Source organism: Ahaetulla prasina, chromosome 1, assembly GCF_028640845.1.
Source record: "Ahaetulla prasina isolate Xishuangbanna chromosome 1, ASM2864084v1, whole genome shotgun sequence".
NCBI lineage: Eukaryota > Metazoa > Chordata > Lepidosauria > Squamata > Colubridae > Ahaetulla > Ahaetulla prasina.
In genome coordinates this window covers 199,120,026-199,139,576 of record NC_080539.1, presented here as the reverse complement: position 1 = coordinate 199,139,576, position 19,551 = coordinate 199,120,026, and the positions used below count along the sequence as shown (strand labels likewise).

General features: G+C 38.6%; 1 protein-coding gene across 1 annotated transcript in view; it reads left to right on the top strand.

Annotated features, from left to right (window-relative positions):
- The first annotated feature begins 8,593 nt into the window (after nucleotides 1-8,593).
- LOC131199572 (uncharacterized) overlaps nucleotides 8,594-19,551 on the top strand; it is a 54,684-nt gene continuing 43,726 nt past the window's right edge. Inside the window, exons 1-7 of the mRNA XM_058185529.1 lie at nucleotides 8,594-9,057; nucleotides 10,351-10,450; nucleotides 11,513-11,648; nucleotides 14,060-14,133; nucleotides 16,171-16,216; nucleotides 16,828-16,868; nucleotides 18,339-18,414. Of these exons, the coding sequence (XP_058041512.1) occupies nucleotides 8,762-9,057; nucleotides 10,351-10,450; nucleotides 11,513-11,648; nucleotides 14,060-14,133; nucleotides 16,171-16,216; nucleotides 16,828-16,868; nucleotides 18,339-18,414 (769 nt within the window). The 5' untranslated portion in view covers nucleotides 8,594-8,761. The remainder of the gene's footprint in view (nucleotides 9,058-10,350; nucleotides 10,451-11,512; nucleotides 11,649-14,059; nucleotides 14,134-16,170; nucleotides 16,217-16,827; nucleotides 16,869-18,338; nucleotides 18,415-19,551) is intronic.

Genomic DNA, 19,551 nt, shown 5'->3' with positions numbered 1-19,551 from the left:
TGTCACAAAAGATTTTAAATAGAACTGCATGTGACACTGATTATTCTAAACGTAAATTGGAGTAGGATTGTATACTCTGCTGCTGATGGCGTCCTTGATTAAATTATCTACTATGATTAAAATAATAGCTTTCACTATAACAAGGTGTTTTTGCCGGTATTTTAGGGAAAATCCTAATTATTTGGAGCTCTAGTCTGGACTTTTCATAACCGACCATCAGACCGACACATGATATCTAAAACCTTTTATTTTAGCCATTATGTTCCATCATGTCTTTGTGACTTAAGAAGGAAGTAGTCCTGTTTATTTACTGGCATTTGTGAATTTTCTCAAGAAAACCTCTTAAAAACTGTAATGTTCAAGTGATAAGTTCAAGGAAAGCAGGATTTCTCAAACTCTGAAAATGCATAATTCTTTTAAATGATAACATGAATTTGTGTTACAATATCCATCTCCTCTGATTAGATAGTGTTATCAAAGCAATGAATATGGATTTGGGCAAACTCTGGGAGATAGTGTAGGGGAAGAGGGCATGGCATACTAGAGTCCATAGCCTCATAAACAACCCGATGAGAGGAAACTTATAAACTTATTAACTGAACACCTCACCCTCTCATTATCAGGACTTAGTTGTGCAAGAAATTTATACTTTTAATCTGTGCATCAAACAAAAAGGTGATATAACCATATAGCTTTAGAAAATAAAATGCTATCATTGGAAATTGAAGAAAAAGTTTAAAACCACATTTTAATGGAAGAATGAACCTGTTTATTTTTGCATCATTTTGAAATCTGAATTTCATTTTGAGGGCAGCCAGTTTCTTTCACTAGTCAGATGGGAAATAAAAGGGTATTTCCTTGCCTTGTCAATTTCTCTTTGTGGGAAGCCCCGCCTACTAGAAGAATGAAACATTTTGAGGAATATTAAAAAGGCAAAATATATTTCCCCAAAGGGAGAAATGGAGAAACATGTTTTTTAGAGGCAGAAAGCAGCCCCCACTTTTTCTTAATACCCCACAGCTGATGTCAGTACTTAAGGAAATAAAGAGTTTTATTGAAAGAGGAAGCCAACTATCTAGATGACTATTCATAAACAAAGCAAATACTGCTTGCAGCAAAGTTTGACAGCTAACAAAGGCAGAGTGATAGGATTAGAAGCAGCCCCTCACCCAAGATCCAACACAGGACAAAAGCCGGTAGACACAATAGGAATTGCCCAACTCCATTTCAGGACACCATTTCAGAGCCCCTTCATTGCATGACCCCCCCAGAGCAGTCAAAACTCCACCTGGAAGCTCAGATAAACAATAAACCAGAGGTTGACAAGATTAGTTCAGACAAGCACCTAGGATTTGCATTTCCTCTTTTGCCTGTAGAGCTAGCTATGACCCCTACATGGCCCCATAGGAATTTGACAACAGCCAATAGAATATTAAAGGACATGTTCTTGCACAGGAACAGGAAACTCAAATACAAAGCCCAAAAAAGGTATAACACACACACCCCACTCTCAACTCCATTTTGTCAGCTGTCCCAAAATCACATGTGGTTGGTGGTTTTGCTTCATCAATAAATGGACCTTTCTTTCCAATCAGCCTCCAGCATCTTTCTCCCAAGTTGCAACTGAACCAGATGGGTTTTTCTTCCAACATCTTGAAATACCTTACTGTGCAAAATCAATTGCTTTTGATGATCACTTCCCATCTCTGCAGAGTGAAGATCAGAATTTTCTGTTAAATTTTTGGGCTCTCCAACCTTGATTGTTCCCTTTGAAAGAAAAGGTGGCATACAAAAACAAAAAGGCTTCTTAGATTGCAATGAACTGGTAAGCCTGCTCACAGAAAGTAACCTCCTGGCAACTCTTCTTCCCTTTGTCTTGTGACCCACCCACCCCCACTTTGAGAAAACCTAATTTACAGAGCTATTGCAGGAATCCACAGCCACTCCCTGAAACGGAGTGGCTGTGGATGCCGGCAGCCCGGCACAGTCAGCTTACCCCATTGCTGACTGGGTGTGTGTGAATCGTTGGCCCCCAGGGAATCGGTGCGCAATTTAGGCGTTCTCCTGGACGTACGGCTGTCTTTAGAAGACCATTTGACGGCCATCGCCAGGGGAGCTGTGGATGCCGGCAGCCCGGCACAGTCAGCTTACCCCATTGCTGACTGGGGGGGGGGGTGAATCGTTGGCCCCCAGGGAATCGGTGCGCAATTTAGGCGTTCTGGATGTACGGCTGTCTTTAGAAGACCATTTGACGGCCATCGCCAGGAGAGCTTTTTATCAGGTTCGCCTGATTCGCCAATTGCGCCCTTTCCTGGACCGGGACTCGTTATGCACAGTCACTCATGCCCTCAACACTTCCCGCCTGGATTACTGCAATGCTCTCTACATGGGGCTCCCCTTGAAGAGCATCCGGAGGCTCCAACTGGTACAGAATGCGGCCGCGCCGGGGATTGAGGGAACTCCTCGTAGCTCCCATGTAACACCTCTCCTGCGCGGGCTGCATTGGTTGTTGGTGGTCTTCCGGGTGCGCTTCAAGGTGTTGGTTATCACCTTTAAAGCGCTCCATGGCATCGGACCGGGATATTTACGGGACCGCCTGCTGCCGCCAGTTCCCTCCCATTGTCCGGTGCGTCCAGTGCGCTCCCACAGGGAGGGCCTCCTTAGGGTGCCGTCAGCCAACCAATGTCGGCTGGCGGCCCCCAGGGGAAAAGCGTTCTCTGGGGGTCCCGGCTCTGTGGAATGACCTGCCGGTGGGACTCCGTCTTCTCCCTGATCTCCGGACCTTTAAGCGCGAGCTCAAGACTTTCTTTTTTCACCAAGCAGGGCTGGCCTGATTGATTGATTTTAATAATTGGGGATTTTAGCGGGTTTTTAACAGGGGTTTTATTGTATTTTTATCTAATAGTTTTAAGTATACAGCAGTTTAATTAGATTTTTAATTTTGTTATGGTATTTTTTTTTTATTATTTTTTTTGCATTTATATCCCGCCCTTCTCCGAAGACTCAGGGCGGCTTACACTATGTCAAGCAATAGTCTTCATCCATACTATATACAAAGTCAACTTATTGCCCCCCAACAATCTGGGTCCTCATTTTACCTACCTTATGAAGGATGGAAGGCTGAGTCAACCTTGGGCCTGGTGGGACTTGAACCTGCAATATTGCAAGCAGTTGCTGTTAATAATAGGCTGCATTAGCCTGTTGCGCCACCAGAGGCCCAGTTTAAAAACCATTTTAAATGGTTTTTGTATTATTGTCATTTTATTTGCTGTACATCGCCCTGAGTCTTCGGAGAAGGGCGGTATAAAAATGTGAATAATAAATAAATAAATAAATCACATTTTGTTTACAATGGAAACATCAAAATGGAAAAACAAACTTTTCTTTTTCCAGAATCACCTTACTTTAATAGAGAAGCAACCACAACTAGAGTCTAAAAGTATATATTTTAAGATGAATATAAATGGACTGTATTAAGATAAATTGAGGAAAATAATGATCTTGACTTTTGTAAAAGTATACGCCCCAAGTGCTTTCTGGATCCTGAACTAAAAAGCAGTTGTCGTCTTTTTCTGTTGCGGTACACAGAACTGAGGCCTTACTGAGGAGGGTAAATAGAATCATACTGTCAATAGAATCAGGGAAATCACACACACACACACACCTTGTTTATAAAAGTTCAGTCATTTTTTAGAAAGGAAACTGAAAATACTGAAAGTGATACACTATAAATATACTTAGTGACAGCATAATATGGACTAATTTGGAAAAAAATAGTATATGACATGTATGTGGTTTGAAATTAGTCACCAATTCTACTTTATATCTTTTTGCTAGTCCAACTTGTAGCTGCTGAAATAATAAGCTTATTTTTTTTATTTACACTAAACTGCTATGAAAGAGTAAAATATACACAGAACTGATTGCACAATATGGAGACCACAATTTTCAACTCTATCTTCCTTCCGGTTGGCTGCTTTATACATGATTCCTAGTTTCATCCAGTTTAAGAATATGGAACAGGCCTAATCCAAAGAATTTGCTCACATATCTGTGGCTGTATTGTAATTTGCTTGGTTTTGACTTACAACTGGATTGTGTTAACTCACCCATAATGGTTTGTAAACAATATAGTGAGCCTCAAAACTTAAAATACAGAATTGTACATGACATCTACAATACGTTAGTATGCACAAACTATAAGATTTTTTTAAATGCAGTATGTCATGTGAATATGTCCAGTGGTTATTTCTAAATTGTGATTTTACTGTGTAAAGCATAACTGGCTGAATTTACAGAACAGAGTCAAAATCAAATCATATTATGACTGGATAGTGTGCAAATTATGACTGGATAGTGTGCAAATCATGACTGGATTGTTATAGAATTAAAGGACTCAGAGAATTCCTAGATGAACAGAACAAGTTTATTATACGCGCAGGAACAGTGGTTTTATGCAAATATAACCCACTGAACAACGAGGGGTTCTGATGTACATATCTTTATACTAGAGACAATACAGAAAACAGGAAAATGAAAAAAAATCATCTTTCTCTATATGGTTATACAAGCATATAACAGAGCATGATTGGCTTATCCCACTATCTCAGTGGGCCCCCCATTTCTTGTGTTCTTCTGTTAACTAGGGTACAGGTGTCTAAGTTCAGTTACCTTTCTAGTTGTCTGCGGTTTCGGCTATGAACTTCCTGTTAACGTTTCTTGACTTGTCTGTATAATATGAATCTTCTAATACTAAGAGTGGGATTTGAACACAATTCATTAGGATTCTGTCCCTTTTCCCATTTTCCTATACTTATTTCATCACAGGATAGTGTGCAAATCTGGCAGATAGAAGGCAGCTTTTGTCAGGTGTGCATAAAACTCAGTGAAGTCAGTGAGATTTAATCGTGTATCCAGTTGCAGTCCAAATGGGCCTGGAAATGTTTCCATACAGCATACATATTTTCTGAAACTTTCTAGCGTATTCATTATTAGAAATATCTTGTTATTTAGAAGAATGCAGATTTTGTAGCCAATCCTTGGCTTGCAAAACTGAAAGGCTGTAACTGCCCTATCTGATAAGGCTTGCAATTCCTGGAATGTCAGGGATGTGATTTGTCCTTCATTCCTTCAGTCCCTCCTCAGTGCAAACAGGAATTTCCTGTGTGGGAGGAGGGAAACCTAGTTTTATGTTCTCTCCCTTTTATGTATATTCTTGATTTCACTGGGACTCATTTCAGTCTTGAAAACTAAATCTGAACAAAGAAACACAGTGATTGTGAGTTATGAAAAAGCAACCTTAATCTCTGGGTATGTTTAAATCAGTCTTAAATTTATAGGAATAATATGCTTTTGGTGATTGGTGAATATTTGTAGTATTTTCAGTATCAGATTGCAGACATTGTGATGTTCAAATCCTGGCAATGTAATCCTATGAATTTTTACTCTAGAATTTAGTAGATTTGTTTCCATGTTTGGAAGCATGGAATTGCAGCCTTGGTATTTTTGTTAAGTTCTTCAAATGTTGATTATGAATCTTTTCCTATAAAAATGATGCTTCTTCCTCTCTTCCAAGCTCTAATAGTGCTATGAATGTATGTACATATGTCAGTTTATTATTGATTATGACAATTAGACATCTTAATCATGAGATTTTTAGTCCTGCCTTAGGTATGAAAGCTAGCTGGATGACTTGGGGCCAGTTACAGTCTCTCAGCCAACTCACCTCACAGGGGGGTGGTTATGGAGAAAATAGAAAGAGGAAGTAGTATTACTGCCTTGAGTTATTTGTAAAAATAATAGTGGAATAAAAATAAATTGTTGCTTGATTGATGAAGCACTGTGGAATCTACAGAGGTAATACTTAATGAGGTCTACATTCTTTTATTCAGAGATCAGTAAGAATTATTCTGAAACAATTGTCTAGGTATATCTTAGGTGATTTAAATTGGCAATTGTAAACTGGTAAAATTCTGATGTGCTTCTGTTCTAACTAATCCTTCTGTGGCCTGACCCAAACTATTGTCTGTAAGCCTCTATGAGAATGAAAAGAAATTACAGGTAGTCAGTCCCTGACTTATAACCATTTGTTTACTGACTGTTGGAAGTTATAGTGGCATTGGAAAAAGTGACTTATGTAGTCATGTGATCAGAATTCAGATGCTTGGCAACTGGCATGTATTTATGACAATTGCGTGTGATGACCTTTTGTGAATTTCTGACAAGCAAAGACAATGCGGAAGCCAGATTCACTTAATGTGTGACTAATTTAACAACCTTAAGAACTCATATAACAACTGTGGCCAAAAAAAAGGTCATAAAAGAAGCAAAACTCATTTAATAATTGGCTTGCTTAGTAATGGAAATTTTGGACTCAGTGGTGGATCTAAGTCAAGGACTACCTGTATACTAACTTAACTTTTAGTTAGTTACCAGATTGGGCTGAAGTAAAATGATGTACTGAACATGGAATAGTTTGAATAATTGAAATCATTGGAAATTTTTATTTTGAAAATACCAAGGTAGGAGACCATCTTCCCTCATCTCCTTCACCCCTAAATAGATTGCAGAAACTGACCTTACATTTGATCACTTATTATAAATAAATGATCAGGAGGTGGAAATTATTAGGGGGCATTCTATTGAGAAGCTCTTAGGAAGTATCTGTTTGGTAAATTTTAACTCATGCAAGAACTGATCTTGACTCCTTTTCCTTCCTTCCTTCCTTCCTTCCTTCCTTCCTTCCTTCCTTCCTTCCTTCCTTCCTTCCTTCATCCTTCCTTCACTCACTCCCTCCCTCCCTCCTTCCCTGTTTAATTATGTCTTCCTGATTTTCCTCTCTTGCCTTCTCCAACACAACTGCTCAGAATACTATCTTCATTCTGATGGATTCTCTGTCCGCTTCTGCTAGAAGGAAGCAGAAGAAGAAACACATTCAAAGAAGAATGTGTGTATTTCTGTTCTCCTGTAGTGTTTCTGTGTAAAAAGTTTCTGTGTGGCTACTTTAGGTTCATACATACAGTATGAACAAGTATCTAAGCTGATACAAGGGAAAAAAGTTAATTATTATACAATAAACCCCCTCTACATAATAGTAGAGAGGGAATCAGTTTATAAGCAGGGGCACCTACAATATTTTAACCTTTTCCATGAGGCAGGCAGGCAGGCATACCTGTTCATATGTATATGCATTTCTTAGGGTTCTCCCTTTACACACACACACACACACACACACACACACACACACACACACACCACACACACATCTTTTTTTAAATGAGGCATAAGGGTATCTGGATTGGTTAACAATCCTTGGTGATCACTGGGAAAACTGAGTATTTCACAGGATTTTTGCATATAATCATTTTTTTAGGATTTCCTGTGAGGTTTGGAGAGATCATCCTAAACTCAGTCATTTTACAATATTTTACAATATTTTACAAGAGTTCTCCATTCCTCTGAATACAACAAAATACCTTATGCCACCAGACTTGAAATCCTGGGTTTAGAAAATTTAGAACTATGCCATCTTCAACATGACTTGAGTTTAACTCATAGAATCATGTATTACAATGTCCTTCCTGTCGAAGACTACTTCAGCTTCAGTTGCAACAATACACGAGCACACAATAAATTTAAGCTTAATGTTAACCGCTCCAATCTTGATTGCAGAAAATATGACTTCAGTAACAGAGCTGTTAATGCTTGGAATACACTACCTGACTCTGTGGTCTCTTCCCAAAATCCCCAAAGCTTCAACCAAAAACTGTCTACTATTGACCTCACCCCATTCCTAAGAGGTCTGTAAGGGGCGTGCATAAGAGCACAAGAGTGCCTACCGTTCCTGTCCTATTGTTTCCTTTTGTTATATCCAATTAATATAGTTATTACATACTCATACTTATATATATGCTTATATATTGTATAGTTATTTCATGCTTACAATTATATATACTGTGTGACTAAATAAATAAATAAATAAATAAATAAATAAATAAATAAATAAATAAGTTTTCCATTAGAGTAAATATAGTAAAATGAACACTGTAAATATTCTAAATGCTCCCATGGAGCATTGTGGTGCAAAACCTACAGTTAGAATTTGAAGTTAGGAACAGAGGAAGCTGCTGTATAAGAACTAAGTCAGCTCATCCTATTCAGTAATGTTCACAATGTTAGTTCCCCAGGACGTCAAATGACAATTGTTTCCAGTTCTCTGTGGAAATGCCAAAGATTGCTCAGATATCCTGTCTGTATGCAAAACATGTATTTTCCTGAAGAGCTTATCTTTCCTTTCAGAAAGCATAATTTTAGTGAAAGAGACATTTTATAGACATCAGTGGCGTATTGTAATTTCCCATTTTCAATCTGAACCTTTTGCTTAATTTCAGTTTCAGTTCCTCTGGGCATTCTAAATGGTGTGATAGTGAGAACTTTTTTTGAAAACTGGATATTCCTTATTTAATTTGAAAACATTCATACTGTTCCCAGCCTGAGCAAATGAACAGATGTAGCAGCAGATGAGATGGCAGAAGGAGTGCCAGCAGTGAACTTTAATGATTGTGTGTGATTAAAATGATTTGGGTTTGTCTAGGTCTTCTCTTCTTGTCAATGGTCTTTTGATACATAAAAGGCATAAAATGAAGCCAGGATATTGAAGATCAACAAGGAAGGCAGATTTGGCATTAAGAGGCAAGCCTCATGACGTGGCTTTTCTTATTTAAAACACACCCAGAGAACTGTAAAGGGATAGTGGCCTGTGATGACATTTTGCAGTGTGCCAGCATCCCTCCTTTACCAGCTTGAACAGGAACTGGATACAGATGAAAAGGAAACCATGGTCTTCTTGTGCAGCGATCTCATGCCTGACGTACCTGTGCCTGATACCCTACGACTCTTGACAGCTTTGAATGAAAAGGAGATGCTGACCACCATCAACTTATCTGAACTATTATACAGGCTGAAAAGGTTTGACTTGTTAAAGAAGTTCCTGGGGACTGGAAGAGCAGCTGTGGAAGCCAATTTAGCCAATCATTCTCAGATGTTGTCAAAATACAGGTGAGCTAAGTTGAAGAGCATTCTGGGCTTTTGAAAAACATACACCTCTATATTAGATAGTTTATTTCCATTGGTTTGTTTTTAAGAATTGCTTCTCTTGAAAATGCTCTGTTGTATGATGGAATTGGAAAATTCTGTTAGATCTCAGTTCCATTTCTATAAACTGAAAAACGATTTTGGAAGGAGAATAGTGATCCAATATTAGGATAAATTAGATTAGTGGTCCATAGGTTATCAACAATGATGGGTGGCTTTAGAAATTTACTATAATTTTTTTTAAAAATAAATAAATATACCAATTAGGCAACTTGATCATTCAGACCATCATGGGTATTAGAAATCACAGTTATTTACATTAATTATTTGTTCAAGGGAGCAAGTAAACAACTGAAACCCAAATTAAAGTTAGCTTGTACTTGAACATTTTCTAATGAAATATAAAATTGCTGTAGTATCCTTCTCCTTTATTTTTTATTTCACCATAACTAAGGCAAGGACTGTTTTCATCTTAAGAATTTTCAACAATCCTACATGAGATGCAGAAGGTTGGGTTACAGCCCACAGCAAGTGTTGGAGCATCCCAAATAAATAAGAACTAGCCTTATTTTATGAGAGCTTTGGTCTCAAGGCATCTGGAAGGCTCCGGGATAGGGCAGCTGCCCTAGTATAAAAACCTGAAATTCAAGTAATAAGCCATCAGTATGTCAGAAGAATTACCACCATCTATAGAGTAGGAATTTAGCAGGGTATCCAAAATATGCCTATCTTCATTCATATCCATACATGAACTGAACCTCAGCAATGGTGTACAAAGGATGCATAAAAGGAAAATTGATAGATTATTGTTATGGAAAGCTGCTGTACACTGTTATATTACTGGCCCAATTAATTCAATATTGCCCACACCAATATTCTCTGTGGATGGCAAAGGGCAAAGTGAAGTGCATACGTCACCATTGGTCATTCTGTGTAGGACTGATGAGAGTTATAATCCAAAGTAACTATAATAGCTTTCAAAGATCAATTTGTTCCGGAGTTACTTTTCCTGATTTTATTAAGCCATATTCTCTCTGATTGGGTATGTTTTTTTATTATTTGCAATTGTACGAGTATTCATTTGGTCTTCCTCTCAAATATTAATACTTGTTAGTTGAAAAATACATAAATGGTTGAAATATAGTTTAAGAGAGGAATATTATATAAGAACATGTAGCACAGCCTCTAGGTAAGAGAGCAAAACCTTTTTAAAATTAATTTACTTTTAAATTAATTGCAAATTGTGTTCGTGTGCAGGGTGTTGATGACTGAAATCAATGAAGATCTGGACAAAGAAGACTTGAGATCTCTCTCTTTCCTTCTGAAAAGTCATCTTGGTACATCGCACAAGGAGAAGGTAAACTTAACATAAACATGATAGTAATTCCTCACAGTTTTCTCTGTGTTACAGTGAATGAACACAGAGGAAGGAACAAGGATGTCTGGTTTATGTCTGTTGGCTTTTCCTCCTTCCCATATGCAGGTGTAACAGGCCACCATTCACCCACAGGATGCAGTTATGATGTATGCTTTATAACTCAAATTTGGAAAGATAGTACTAAATCAACAGGTGGGATAGAAAGCAATAAACCTAATGGGATAGAAAGCTAGCTTCTATTGAAACCAGGCCACTTCAAATTATAAATGAAAGGATGAATAAATAAGTACAGCATAATAGCCTTTTCTCTTTCTCTTTCCATAAGGTCCTCTTAATAATATAGTTGTTCCTGCATTAGGATACTGAGAATATTGATTTCTATCTAGGTGGTCAATGATAATAAAATACTGAAACTGCAAGCAAGTTCATTTGGGAATTACCAGTGCTACTAATAACTTCCATTTGTTGAAGCTCTTTATTGTCACTTGTTGACATACATGATGCAGAATTCTTAGCTGATAGATTAATTTAATCCAGAACTGTTTTTTATTTAATTTTACCTGATATTGATAACTGCTAAGTAGCCCCTTTCACCAATTGTGTGTTTCTTAGAATGATTTGTATTAAGAGTAGAATTCAATTCTGGGCCCTCCAGGTGATTTGGACAAAAATTACTGTCATCCTAACTATGAGCCAATCTGGTATGGGGCTCTAAAATATATAGAGAGGCACTGGGATGGGTTGGAGTGATTCTATTTCCAGCTTGTTGACTGAAATGAACTTACTCTGGTGCTAGTTTCAAGTTTATGCCGCTAAATTGTGTAATCTCTTCCTCATTAGTAAAACTGGAAATTCCAAAAACTCTCCCTTGCAGGATTAGTAGGGTAAACACTAACTGTGAAGTAATATATTTTCCTAAATAGGGGAAACAGATACTGTATTGCCAATCTTTTTATATTCCATGAAAGTTTAATATATAATTGTCATTTCTCAGGAGTGCATTGGCTTGTCCTTTACAATTATTTTGACTGATTTTTCTAGAGTTTTCTGGCAATTATTACTGACCTGGAAAAGCTAGATCTGATATCGCCCATGCACCTGGATTTAATAGAAAATTGCTTCCTGACCATTCACAGGAAAGACTTGGCAAAAAAGATTCAAAAGTACAAACTAGAAGGTAAGATTTGCATGTCTTACCATTCAGCTTTAGAGGCTAATTCTAAGAGTTTGCTGTCCTCACTGACAAAGAGAGTTCTGCATTCCCTGCCTACTGTAGTTGGAGAAATACTTGGGCGAAAATTGTACTGAACTCAGTGAGGCTTATTAATATGTAAACATACCTAGGAATGCTGCTAAAAGTAAGTATATCTGAACAAGTTGTTGAGTCCAGAAATTTGAGTTTCATGATTTTGAAACAATTCAAAACCAATAATTTTATCTTGTCATCAATCCATTTAAGACTTAGTTGAAAATGGTAATATTAGCAGTTCAATAATATATAAAAAAATTATTTCTCACGTAATGAGAATTTGGGGAGGGAGAATGCAGGAAAGAACTTGTTGGTCATGCCCCATCCTTGGGATTGTCTGAACAATCCTCCAGACAAGAAGTAGTGTTTACTGTTCTAATATTCTGTGCCTTGGTTTTTCCCTCATTCTAAATCTTGAGCAACTACAAACATATAGAACATGTACTACCCATCCTTCCAAGCATGGCCCTTTATAGTACAGCAGGTAATGAGGATATGTTAGAAGATCTCAAGTTTATTTATTCTATCTGCTTCTCACATACATGAGCAGCAATCAATGTCTGTACAGGGCTACTAGCTTACCACATGCACAGCAGTGAAATAGTGAACAGCTTTGATGTAGAGAGAAAACACAAAGGATGTTGTGTATCTATTCTTCCTCCTTCCCTATTTTTATTAAGAGGCTGAAGATTTTGTAAGGAGTAAATTTATGATTGACAAGTAAATTAAAAGAAGGAAAAAAAACTAGCTTCATGGCTTTGTACTTTTCTAAATGCAGTTATTAAAAAATTGAGAGCCAGTTTGGTCTAGAGAGCCACTTTGGCTTAATAGTTAAGGCACTAGGCTAGAAAGCAAGGATTGTGAGTGCAAGTCCTGTCTTAAGCATAAAAGCCAACTGGTTGACCTTGGGCCAGTCACTCCCTCTCAGCCCAACTCCACCTCATAGAGTTTTTGTGGGGAAAATAGGAAGAGGAAGATATGTTGGATATGTCCACTTTCTTGAGTTATTTGTAAAAAATAATAAAAGCAGAATCTTTCCACACGTGGAGGAAAACTGCCTGGCTTTCTTCTCCAGGCATTATTTTTGCTCTGTCCGTCTAACAATTTGCATGATTGCTTAAATACTGCAACTAGGAGAGCCAGGATTGAAGTTATTGAATGAAACAGTCATGTGGGTGACTCACTTAATGCTCAACAACCAAGATTCTGATCCCAATTGTGGTTGTAAATCAAGGTCTATCTATTTCTTCTACTTTCAACCTCTTACAGACTATTAAATGCATTGATTTATGCCTATGAAATGTTGACTTTTAGCTCCCACATAGATAAATTGATTTAACAACTCCTATAATTCTAATATCAATAATTTTTTTCTTATAAATACTAGAAATATAAACATTTCTTGATACAAACGGTAGGATTTTCTTCTTAGGGATAGCACTGGAATCACCTACCTGTGTTTCCCCAAAAATAAGACAAGGTCTTATTTTTTTGGGGGGGGGGCAAATTAAGCACTAGCGCTTATTTTGGGAGGTGTTATTTTTTCCCCATGTACAGGAGGCCCACTTCTTCTGGTGCTCATGGCAGGACAGGAAGTTGCACGGTGTGCCAGTGCCACAAGGCAGGAGAAACGGAGCTTCTCCATGCGTCCTGCACCAGCTTACCTCAGAGCCCCTGCAGCCAGCTCCAGCAGCCCCGTCCAGCAGGACCCCGCATGGCTGCTGGCCCACAGCTGCGACGGAGGAGGCTGAGTGACACGCTGATGCCGCAGCCATGAGGTGAAGCAGGGGGATGGACCTGCCCCACACGCCCTACACCAGCTTACCTCAGAGCTCCTGCAGCCAAGCCATCCACGCCTACACCTGCCTCACAGTCATAACACCAATACACTGCTTGGCCTCCTGCTCTGTTCCAGCCGTGAGCAAGCAGAAGAAGTGGGCCGGCAGCCATGTAGACTCCTACATATGGCCCCTGGTGTTGCCACTGCGAGGCATGGATGGCCTGGCTGTGGGGACCCTGAGGTAAGCTGGTGGGGGTGCGTGGGACAGCTCTACCACCATCACCCTTGCCTCATGGCCACAGCACTGCAAACAACCACAGAATAGGTGGGCAGCTGGCTGGTTTTGCAGGCTCTTTAGGGCTTATTTGGGGGGGGGGGCTTATATTAGGTGCAGGCATAAAAAACATGCTAAGGCTTATTTTCGGGGAAACAGGGTATGTAGTGATGGAATTTTAAATAAAACTATATTTAGCATGTAAGAATTGAGCAGGACAGTTGTTTTACAGAATAACCACTGTTGATGTAATTTCTGAGATCTCTCTTCCATTTTCGGCTCTAGCGCACTTTCCAACTATGAATGCAAACACTCTTCAGATGTCCTTACCTAAGTTATCTCTAGCTGACCCTCCAGAGGTAAGTGCATTATAATGCAGTACAATTAAATGCCGGTAGTTTCCTCAATTTTGGGAGAAAAAGGTTTTCTGAAGTATGCAGAGCCAAGCAGCTGTAAAAAGCTTGGCTAACTACTGGGAACTGATGAGATGGCAATGTGTGGGCCTTTCTAAGTGGACTTGGAAAGATGCAGCTTATGTGTATTCTAGTCAAACTCTGACTCTGAGTCAAGATTATAGGCCAATTGCAGCCATTAACCATCGAAAAGGAGGAGTCTGTTGCATGGGATTGATCATTTCTAATATCAGCTGTGGCCTCAGTGAGTTGGCCTAAAAATCTCGACACTCCTCCCTTCTGCAGCTTGTTTTCAGCATCATAGGATCTGTGTAGATGAGATTAGCAGGGAACTCTCTTCCCCCTTTGTATCTTTTTGTATATAGTCTATTCGAAAAGTTTTAAACAAACAACAATTTTAAAACGGGGAGCAGGTTTTTAAGCCGAATTAAGATTCCCATCATTATCTTATTTTTTTGATACAGTGTTTTGTTTTAAACTTTGCCCATCTGACCAGGAGAAACTAAGGGGTGGAAAACCTGCTCAATGATGAGTTAAGGAGCATTTCAAGTTTTTTGTTAAATGTCTAGTTCAGGAGTGTCAAACTCATGTTGTCCCGGTGGCATCATGTGACATATCGGGACTTTTTCCCGCTTCGCTAAACCAGGCATAGGCGTGGCCAGCACGTGACGCATCCAGCCCACAGGCCGGGAGTTTGACAGCCCTGAGCTAGTTTGATAATGCCTTTACCTGCTAGGATAGCTATTTTAATAAGGGACAATAGTAACCATTTTGGGAGATCACCCACCTGCTTCATGGAGGAAAGCTTAACTGGGATACAAAGAGAGGGTTGGAATTGCTCAGTGAATCGAACCATAAGAATGAGGATCATGAATTCAGAGCAGTTGGACTCTGTCTGTTTATATCTGTCCTAATGGGAGGGTGCCAAATGTTTGCAGAAGCAGATTCTTATTTCTGAATTATTTTTCCTCAGTCAGAAACCCTGCTATGCATTGCACAGCATGTGCTTCAAGTGCAGGCCAAATGATATCTCTGTTACAAAAGAGCAAGTAGATAGGTATATACTGTATCCTCCTTGGTGAAACATGCTGCAGGATAAGGAATAAAAAATGATCCACCAGATTAAAGGAATGTACTTCAAGTGCAGGCCAAATGATATCTCTGTTACAAAAGAGCAAGTAGATAGGTATATACTGTATCCTCCTTGGTGAAACATGCTGCAGGATAAGGAATAAAAAATGATCCACCAGATTAAAGGAATGTACTTCAAGTGCAGGCCAAATGATATCTCTGTTACAAAAGAGCAAGTAGATAGGTATATACTGTATCCTCCTTGGTGAAACATGCTGCAGGATAAGGAATAAAAAATGATCCACCAGATTAAAGGAATGTACTTCAAGTGCAGGCCAAATGATATCTCTGTTACAAAAGAGCAAGTAGATAGGTATATACTGTATCCTCCTTGGTGAAACATGCTGCAGGATAAGGAATAAAAAATGATCCACCAGATTAAAGGAATGTACTTCAAGTGCAGGCCAAATGATATCTCTGTTACAAAAGAGCAAGTAGATAGGTATATACTGTATCCTCCTTGGTGAAACATGCTGCAGGATAAGGAATAAAAAATGATCCACCAGATTAAAGGAAGGTCTATTCAGTCTAGCCTTCTATTTCTAACCTGATTAGTCAAATGTTTCAAGCAGCTTACGAAGGCTGTACAAAACTGATACTAGGAAGTACTACATGATAGCTGCGAAAAAGACTGTTCCATTAGTTTTTAGGATTATTAGCCATTGATTGATTTACTCTGAATGGATTTATGTACTCATATTTGAAAGCCAAAATTATTATTAAGCGGTTTATATTTTAGATCTTTTTTTCCTAATTACCTGTCTAGAATATACTTTTTCTGCTATTACAAACAGGCAAATACAGAAGTTTTCCAACAGAAACAAAAAGTGATTTGATATTTAATTTTTACAGCCCGTGAACAAGGAAAGAGTAATTAACGGAGCCTGTGCTGTCCAGGGTAAGCCCTGTTATATCTTTATAGCCATTCTGTCCCTGACTCCTTGGGAATAATACATCTTGCATTTTGTGTTTTTTAAATATTTGTAAAAAAAAAAATACTACCGTAATTAACTATTTGAACTGGCTTTTTTTTTCAAAACCAGCATTCTACTCACTGCCATCTTTTTTTTTAAATAAATTCTTATTATCCCCAGTTACACATTCATCAGAGTACCTTTCTCCAGTATATGCTCAATGTGAAGATTTAAAAATCTCATTTAAGAGCTATAGGTCATGAACTCCCTTTTAGTCACTTGTGCCTTCCTAGGTGTCTTTATTTCCATCTGACAATGATAGAGTTGGCAAGATAGTTTGGCTAATTAAAATGTTGTGATCCTAAAGCTTTGCTGCTAATCTATGGTCCTTTAAATATGTGAACTTTGATTCCTGTTCCTATTTAGCATGGCCAATAGATACTGGTATGAAAAGCATTATATCTAGCACTTATGCAGACGGACAGTTTGGAGAGGATTGTTAATTTATATAAACTTGCATGAGTTTTCACTAGCTTTCATATTCTGAAGAAAGTAAGCAGAATGCAACTAATGGGCATTTTTATTATATCTTCAGCAGAACAGATTCACATATCCATTCCAGAAACAGAAGTACAGGTATTGTACAAAATTATGATAAACAGTACATATCTTTTTGTTTAGTATGGAAGCATTTTAAGAATTAAAAGAGTGATATAGCATTAGGAAATAACTGATTGCACTTTCAGTTTCTCTCTCCTTTGGTCTGTTACACTGAAGTTGTATTTCCCTTGCCTTTTTAAACAATGAATGCATTGCAACCTGTTCCCCACTATGAAGAGGGAAAGTGAAAACAAACTGGAATGCAAAGTAGAATATGGTAAACAGCAGCAAACACAGAAGAATGAAAAAGCTAATTACAAGAAATCCAGCCTCCTTAAGTTCCTCTATACTGGCTACTGCAATTGGCTTCTTGTTTGCATCAGTTTGTGAATATTTGGTGGCTAGAGGCCAGTCTATAACCCTTCATTCCAAGTTTGCATACACTTCATACCGTACTTGGGTGTGGCCTGTGGACTTCCCAAATTACTCACAGTGAGAAAATTTCTGACTCAAATCACTCTGAATTGAATTGACAATTCAGCTGAGGAAGAAAAAGTTAACTCTTCCTCATATCTTGCTATTTCTACAAGCAGTAATTAAGCTTTAGAGTGAAAAAATAGTGGTGGGCCAGAAGTGGTGAGCAGTTGAAGATAGTGAATAAAGAGTCCATCACATTGAGAGGGCAAAGGTTGAAAAAAACTGTCCTGGGACAGAAGTTCATTCGAGAAAAATTCTGCAACTCTGAGCTGTCCCATCAAACAGAAAAGTTCCTTCCTTGACAATTTTCTTGTTGTTTTGGAGAACCTTCCAAATTTCCGGAACATATTTTCAAACAAATAATTGGGAGAATCAGTGAACATTTCCTCCTGTTTTTATACGTGTCAGGATCCCATGAACAGAATACTGCTTAAAGAGTCAGACTGTTAATCTTGTGTGTGTATTCATAGATACATATTTACCCACACAGAAAAGTATGTGTCTGTCTGTACATGTAACATGTCTAGGTACTGTATTTATCAGTATAGAATTGATCCCAGTAGAGTTACATAAAGGAAGCAGTCAGCGCAGAACACCTTGGTTCAAGGCAAAATGTTAGAATTGTGCAGTGCTTCAAATACAAAGGCAGAAAATTGTTTTTGGGTGAGTGTGAGCAATGTGTAAGTACCTACCTGCAACTTCTTGACTGTCATTGCATCTTTTCTCAGTCTGCTCATTACAGCTGCAGTGTAATTCTGGAAAAATCTTTATTTGGTTTCAAGTTTGGCAAACACACACTACCCATGCCCCTGTGGTCTTTTTCGCCTTTGCATCTGATATATTGGACAGTTCTCCAGAATGTAATACTTCTCCCAAGGCCCATGTTTTAGAAAGGACTCTGCGAAGCCATTATTCCTTACTGTTTTCTGCCACACAAAGACAAAACTAATTAGACAATGCAAAGTAGACAGAAAGTGCTGTGCTGATGATTTAGAGCAAGAGGCTTCATTCATGATGTTGTTTTTGCAGGGCTGTAACAAGTACAGAATGCAAAGCAAACCTTTAGGAGTCTGCCTGATTATTGACTGCATTGGCAATGATGCAGGTAAGTGCGATGGAAATCAAGTTGCTCCTTCCTGCCAGACATTAATTGCTACACTATATTCATTTGGTCACTTGAATATGCATAATATGTAGCCCATTTGCAAAACTTTGAGAAAACCCAATTAATGATAAAGGTACAAATTAGGGACATCGATTATAAGAATGATCTCACCAGTTTTCCTGAATTTTATTGCCAAATGTTAGATTGCTGTAGCCCTCAATTATAGGTATTTACACAATCCAAAGGACGCGGTGGCTCAGGAGGTAGGACGTTGAGCTTGTCGATCAAAAGGTCAGCAGCTCAGTGGTTCGAATCCCTAGCACTGCCGTGTAACGGGGTGAGCTCCCATTATTTGTCCCAGCTTCTGCCAACCTAGCAGTTTCGAAAGCACATAAAAATGCAAGTAGAAAAAATAGGGACCACCTTTGGTGGGAAGGTAACAGCGTTCTGTGCGCCTTTAGTGTTTAGTCATGCCAGCCACATGACCACGGAGACATCTTCGGACAGCGCTGGCTCTTCAGCTTTGAAATGGAGATGAGCACTGCCCCCTAGAGTCGGCAACGACTAGCACGTATGTGCGAGGAGAACCTTTACCTTTTACACCAGTGGTTCCCAACCAGTGTGCCGCGGCACTAAGGGGTGCCGTGAGATCTTTTGAGGGTGCCGGGAACTTTTGAGCTACGGAGATTTTAAATATCTATTTCCTTATAAGGGTGCCGGGAACTTTTGAAAGGCTTTCCAAGGGTGCCTCAAACAAGAAAAGGTTGTGCCTCAAACAAGAAAAGGTTGGGAACCACTGTTTTACACAATCTTACACGGAGTATATATGAGCTTTTCCTGAGCCTGTTATAATGATTTTCTTTCTGCACTATTGATGTGTAGATTTCATGAGTCTCCTTATCTTCAAAGAGTTTTTCCTTGTAGCTTTAAAAATTATTGCCTATGTATTACCATAGTGTCCTTAATATGATATTCTAAGATACAGTTTGCTCTCCCCAATTATTTTCATATTTGAGGGCCATGCACGTAAATTTTACATTCATTATTTTTAAGGGATGTTAATTCTTCACTCAAGTTCCAGATTGCCAAATATGGCCATACAACTGCACAATACTTTGACTTGGATAATATGATATT